This window comes from Berghia stephanieae, chromosome 1 (assembly GCF_034508935.2).
Source record: "Berghia stephanieae isolate SIO BIC M18660-M18661 chromosome 1, UCSD_Bste_1.3, whole genome shotgun sequence".
Classification (NCBI taxonomy): domain Eukaryota; kingdom Metazoa; phylum Mollusca; class Gastropoda; order Nudibranchia; family Aeolidiidae; genus Berghia; species Berghia stephanieae.
Window position 1 is genome coordinate 117915970 of NC_088360.1, and position 7500 is coordinate 117923469.

Here is a 7500-nt window from a genome sequence, read left to right on the forward strand (position 1 = left end):
ATTTGGAGAAAAATAAAATGTCTTTTTGTCAGACTATGTCAGTTTAATCCATTTTTACATGTATTTAATTACCAAGATCTAATCATTGAACAAACATTTTCAGATATATTTTGGATTAATGATGATCACCATTTACGCCAAATTCATGTTAGTGAATTACATTGTCTTTATATCAACTGGTAAAATAGTTCTTTTCTAAAATTCAATCTGGTCATTGAAATCGTTCATGTTGTTTATTTATGTCATGAACCAAATTTTACAAATATTAATGATTGAGACTAATTAAGTAATGGGTTGAATAAATATTAATTAACCAGCTAATCAATATCAAAACTATCTTGAGTATAGGGACTTTTACATTGGGCCCACCCATCCTTGTGTTCCAAACTTCATCAATAGAAAGTTTCAGATCTTATAGAACTGCATGGACATGTTTTTCTAGCCTAGCTCAATTTGTGTGTGGATCTTTATAGCTAATATTGTATGACCCTGGATTTCCTGAATAGTTTCAGTGCAGATATAAATGTAAGGATTCTCTCCTTGACTGTTGTGGTAATCTTATGATAACATCATCCATGACTCTCTGCAGCAATTATTGATCTGGGGTGTGTGATTGCTAGCAATAATTCAACTTTTTCGAATGTTTCCGAAATTTATTGAAACTGTTGTATACATTATAACAATGCGACCAAAACGTAAATTCATAAAATGGGTAAAAGCTCGACTTTTCGAAATTCCTCTTTAATGTTATATGAATATTTAGTTAAATCCATTAAGTAGTAGACTGCTTAACACGACGAACCAGTTAATAATACATTTTGAACAAACAACTAAATAGTCACAACATTGTGACACGGACATTGATTGTCATCACAATTACACACATCATAATCATGATTTAATTTGATTATTCTGGCCTGAGTTCCAGTAAACCACACCCCATTGTTGATGGCACGAGGCGCTACAACAACATTCAGACACTTTCACACTTTCACTATTAAATATTCAATTATCCGTTATAAATGACCTCAATGCGCACGCGTCATGATCACTCATCCGTGCCATCTTCTATCCCACGGGGCCTTTCCAGAGTGGAGGGAATCGTAGTACGACAAGACAGCAAACTTGACCCCAGTAAAACCATACGACCCACACTACTACAACATCATCACAGTGACGCGTCGATTCCAGAGGGTTTTCACCAGAGACAACAACATGAAGTCAAAGGGCGCTTGATGCGCATGCTTTCTCCAGGCATGTTAAGTAATCGGTCCCATCCTCGAAAGAATTCTTTGCTGGCGATGATTTCCGGTCACGTGACCCTAACGCCATGTTCGATTTGACAATGATTAGGGAAGAGAATGGAATGGTGAATGCCACGCGTGCCTTGTTCAGTGTCAGGAAATTCATTCACAAGAACAACTTTTATTGTCTTTCATGTTTTGTTTTATATCTGACAAAAACCGGATAAGCAAGTTTCTGTTGAAATCAATGAATGGTCAATGACATTGTAATTATAGAGTTAAGTAAATGAACAATATCAATGTTACTATTCTTAATTTCCATAGTCATTTGGAATTGATTTGTAAGGGTTGGAAACAATGAAATGTACGGAATGAAATGAAAGGTAAAGAGCATATTTTTAAAATGACCGTTTTTTTTCTCTGTCTTGATGGGACCAGAGTCTAGTGATGTGTTGATAAAATAAATTGAGCTTTTAAATTGAGCTTTTATATTGCGCAATATCCATTAAACGTGCTCAAAGCGCTTTACAAGGGGTCCCTGGTCAACAGCAACATTTAACATGTAGGACGGGACATGACGCCTTTTAGGCGATATTACAATTTTTTTTCGGACAGAGAAACGCTGTTATTGGCCAGGTACTCATTGTACACCTGAGTACTGTGAGAGAATGTGAGTAAAGAGCCTTCTACAAGGACTCAACAATGCGCCCAGCGAGGCTTTAACCCAGGACCTACCGATCCGAAAGCGAGTGTCATACCACTAGACCAAATAGCCGCACAAATGCAATAAATGCAATGTCTGGGTCTTGTTGCAATAACCTTTATTTCTCCACTAGTATAACAAAAGGAAGTAAAAAACAGAAAGAAAAAAAACAACAAAACAACAAATAATAAAGCGAAAACAACAAAACGAAAAGAAATAAAATGACAGGCGACTGACATTTTTTTTCAAAAAACAAAAAAGAATCCAATTCTGGTCCACTCAGATGGCAGAGCACTCGTTTTACATGCAAAAGGGACCAAGATCGATCCCGGGTGCAGTCGAGATATTTTTTTTCTGACCCCCTTGTCCACCCAAAAGTGATTGGGTAGCTGTGTCTGTTAGATTTGGCGGAAAATACTTTGCGATAGACCAGCGTCCTACCCAAAGGATAGCAATTAGTATTGTCCGTTTCAGGCCATATAAATCGGGGTAAACTCCATGGGCTCAATGGCTCTTTAGGACTACCTAATATATATATATATATATATACACACACACACACAAACAGGAAGCTAAAGTGGTATTTTTGAAAAACATTTATGAAAAGTTGACTCCTGTCAACGGTCGATATATCATCAGTCAGCAATAATTCTGACGCACAATACATTTTCTTTCATTTTGACCAGAAAACTTTTACTTTAATTATCTATCGATTAAAATGACCATCCGCTTGTCGAAAAGCCTCAAGTCCGAGACTTTAGAAAAGTGTCAGGTTTGATACTTGTTGATAAAGTGATAGTCAATCTAATTGATCGACATTTGGATTAAAGGTTCTTTTATTTAAAAATAAATAAATAAAAATTACGCCATTTCGCAACGGCAACATAAGATCATTCATGAAGTAATATAGATAAGCATCAAACAGGATGTCTGATGTTAAAATGAATCACCCATGTTGTTCAAGTGAGCAAATTGGGGGTTAATAATCTTGCCCGAGGAAAAAAACGAAAGTGCCTGAAGCGGGTCTCAAACCTGGGACCTTGCGGATCACATTGCAATGCCTTAACCACTCGGCCACTTCGCCCCCGAAGGTTCTTTTACCAAATTTTACATGTCAGAGTAAAGCTGTATTAGGATTAACCCACCAACGACCAGTGATCATCTACCGCTACCGCCGCATTGGCCGTCATGCCACGAATGCGTGGGTTTTAAGGATTTAAAGGTTAATGAGGATGGAGAAAGTCTAGGAGCATGCCATAACAATAAATTCGCCGTCTTGGTGACACTTTGAAGAGAGCGTTCCTGGAATTAGTAAAGTGTCATTTTTAGATAGTCACTTTGGGTATTATTGTATTATTGTGCTATCATTAAGAAATGCGACAATACGTTGGGCATCGGGACATTCCAAAGAATTATATTGTAGTATTTAAAACTTCCCGATACCTTTGAAAGAAGCCATTCCTCGACTTCGAACTTCTGATAACAATGTTTTTAGCTTTAAGTGAAAAAAAGAGATGCCTGCATTCAACAATCTAAACAATATCTTGCAAAAGCCATATCAAAAGTATGCAGGAAATTAATATTGCATTTTCACATATTCATAATATTCGATTTTTTCCAACTGTAATATCCGAAGTACTCCCCCCCCCCCCTCCACCCCCCTATAAGTACCTTTACAATATGTGTTATTACCAACAGCTACGAACTCATTCACTATTGAATCGAGTGGAATAATGTTTGTGAAACCCCTTGCCCAAAACACAATGCGGGGGGGGGGGGGGGGGGGGGGTGTCTGGCCATAGTCTCCAAGTGATTGTCACACGTAAGGTCAGAGGCCACGTTCAGCATGACTTGTATAGGGAATAATAGCGTGAACATGTAGGACGGAACATGACGCCTGTTAGGCGATATTACAATCTTTTTCGGACAAAGACAACGCTGTTAACTGTTTGGTACTCATTTAACACCTGAGTACGGTGAGAGAATGTGAGTAAAGAGCCTTCTCCAAGGACTCAACTATGCGCCGAGCAAGGCTCGAACACAGGACCTTCCGATCCGAAAGCGAGTGTCTTACCCAAGACCACATAGCCGCAAATACTGGTCCAAATATCATTGGAATAGTGGAACCTCTCCTCCAAAGGACTGGATACATAATCGTGCAACTAATCATCTTATCTGCTGGCGTAAATAAATGCCCGTCGTCAATAAAGATCATCCATCCTCGCTCTTTTACGCACCGTAATCATAAGAATCTGCCAAGAAATCTTGCTACTAAAAATAGCAAACGGTGGTTGAGGATAAAGAAGAAGATGAGGTAGAGGAAAAGAGAGGGGGATGAGGAAGATAATGAGGAGACGGAAGACGAGGAGAAGAAGAAGGCAGTTCATGAGTCGCCCGAGCTCGTGAGTGGCTACAATTTAACTGCCGTATTTTATTATTATTATTATTTGTTGGGTTTTGTTGTGTGTGTGTGTGTGTGTGTGTGTGTGTGTGTGTGATGTGTGTGTATGTGTGTGTGTTTATTCTTTCGTTTCCTTTATTTTGTTTCATAGGCTATTTACGTGTAAACATAAAAGAATGTCACTCAAATAAATTGGTATATTATATCACTTTTTATTAAAGTTGTTAACAAGTCAAGTATAAAGGCATATGGTAACAATAATGGAATGTGACCTTACAATGCAGTGATCGAATGTGTTAACCTTTTATTGGCGAGGGCTAAATTTCGCTCAAATCATGATTTCTCCTGTCATTTTTTCTATTCAAGATTACAATCCAAACTGCTTTCACGGAGAGCATAAAAACAGCTCTCTCAGTGAAGACGATAAGTTCAGAGCAAAATCGAACTCCGCCAGGAAAGATTAAAGAATTGGCCACATTTTATAAATGAGGAGCACCGTGTAGTCAACAAGAGGGGGAAAAGACAGTTTGAAAATGCCGGTATAAAACAAACAAACAAAACAGAACCCCCCCCCCCCCAAAAAAAAAAAAAAAATAAATAAATAAATAAAAATAAATTACTCCGATCGAATTCATTATGTTAGATCAGAAACCAGTTCAATCTCTTGAGTATAAGAACATTTGTCATTGTTTGTAAATTTCTCGTTACGAAAATAAACTGGTTTGTGAAAATAAAGCTCAAAGTGTATTTTACAAAATACAACAAATATCGAACTGGATAATAATTATCATTGTGATAAATAATGGTTGCATATTGAATATTGCACTGTGGTTGGATTGCATACTTTGTATAAAGAAGTCATAATAATAATAATAATAATAATAATAATAATAATAATAATAATAATAATAATAATAATAATAATAATAATAATACGAGAATATTCCATTCTCTATTGTAAATATTGCGACTCGGAGTTAGCAAAAGTAAAAGACGACAATAAAGTCGAATAAAAATTTCAATTAATTTCAAAAGGACATTATAATATTACATGAACCTTTCGGGTCTCCTCTCTGTTTACCAACTATACAATGAATATTAGTCTCTTATTCATCGTCTATTTTGTTGATAGAGGGGAGACCGAAACATCTATCTTTTTATGAATAGAGTAGATTGAAGCTTTTGCTCTTAAACATCCTTTTTTTCTCATGTAAAAGAAATTCCTCTTTTGTTTGAACCGGTATAGTTGAATGCAACCATTTGTCTACATTTTTATTTAAAAAACAAAAACAAAAACTAATAACAACAATAAACAAAAAAAAAAATACAACGTAATTGCACTTAAATGATTTCAATCAATTTTTTCAGATGAAAAATGGTAAAACTTCGATGTTTTAATTTTTAACTTATATTAAAGAATTTTTTTTAAATTCGTGGTCATCAAGCTGTACAAATCGCCATAATGAAGAATGATAACATTCATAGTATTGCACTTCTTTAATTATTGCTTGTATCTTTGCTGTGTAAATTAATACTGATGGCCATTTGATATTACATATGTATACACACACACACACACACACACACACACACATATATATATATATATATATATATATATATATATATATATATATATATATATATATATATATTGTATTTGCATGTGTATGGGCCAAAGGTCACGGTTGATGTCAATTTCTGAAACTTCTGCTATATTTTGAGTTTAAGAAATCGAAGCTGAATAATTTAATTATTTATTTAGATTGGCCCATGACAAGTATGCAGCAGTCTCTATTTGTGTACTATTGTTCATTCTTTAGTTGTAAGTTAATGTAATGTTGATACTGTTTCTTCTTTGTTGATGTTGATTCTGATGACCATGTTGTTGAGGGTTTTGATATGTCTGTGGATGATGATTTTGAGGTGACTGGAACAAATCTCCACAATACGGATTGAAGCTCGAAGTGGGCGGTGGCGTGTTTGTATACATTGGTGGGTGATGATAGTGGGCAAGACCAGCTCCTTCATTGGGCAAAATGTGTTGCTGGTGTTGATGCCCTGGGAGACTGGACAAGTCGTGATGACTGGGTGGAGGTGTTAGAGTATTTGAGCAAGGCACATTGTTCACCGGTGCTTCTGAGATGTGACTTGGTTCACTGTTTCCGCTGCCTAAATTGTGTGGCATCGGTTGTAAAGGTTCATAATTCGAATTTCCTAAATGCATAAGAGCAGAGTCTGATGATCCCAAGTGTACTGAATGAATTGGTGTTGAAGAGTTAGCCCTGATATTTTGAGTTGTATGAGCTGAATGACAATGTAAATTTTCTACTGAACACGGTGTTGGGTGTGGGGACATTTGGTTTTGTTCGCAAGAAATGTGTTTTTCTGGAGTTGTAAGGGTGATGAATGTTGGCTGATGAACATTCATTTCCTGGTTTTGTTCATGGTCTAGACGATGCCGCTGTTCATTTTGAGGATTATGGGTTTGATTATCACGAGAATGCGAGGACCTGTTGTAAGACTCCTCTGGTCTTTCATTGTCTCTTGAATCAGAGCAATCACGGGGATGAAGTGTAGGGGATAAAGCAAAACTTAAAGCGTTGAAGTCAGGTAAGAATGCTGGATTTTGCTGTGCAGACAAATCGCTCTGACTCCTGTTTTCTAATGGAGTTCTAGAGTCGTAATGCGGCACTTCATATGGGATTAAAAAGTTGGGCTGATAGTGCTCGTGTTTTATATCATGTTCTGAGCCTATTGGTGAATTAATGTCTGAAGTTACACGTTGATTCGTATACTGATTTGGGGTTCTAGGGGTCTGTAAGTTATCGAATGGGGTTGATTTGTTTACACAGTGTTCGTTTGTATTCATGGGGAAGAGTGGTGGATGTTCGAGGGACATCGTGTCATGTTGTCTCCCGTGAAAGTCGGAGAAAGGAACCTGGGGGTTTCTTGATTTTAATTCTTCTTGACTATGATATGCTGGAGGATGAGGCGTTATCATTTCCGATGAAGAGTGAGGAGGGAGATCGCTTTCACTGAATGTCAAATATGGATAATGTTGATCTTCAGGCATCCCGGAGTTAGGATGGTGGAATCGAGGGTTTGATGGCATAAATGTATTTGGAGTGTATGGTATATTTACACCAAGG

General features: G+C 36.8%; 1 protein-coding gene across 1 annotated transcript in view; it reads right to left on the reverse strand.

The window, feature by feature from the left end:
- Nucleotides 1-6012: 6012 nt before the first annotated feature.
- Nucleotides 6013-7500, reverse strand: part of LOC144962886 (uncharacterized) — a 14128-nt gene continuing 12640 nt past the window's right edge. Inside the window, exon 5 of the mRNA XM_078896251.1 lies at nucleotides 6013-7500. This exon is cut by the window's right edge and continues 220 nt beyond it. Coding sequence (XP_078752377.1) covers nucleotides 6168-7500 — 1333 coding nt within the window. The 3' untranslated portion in view covers nucleotides 6013-6167.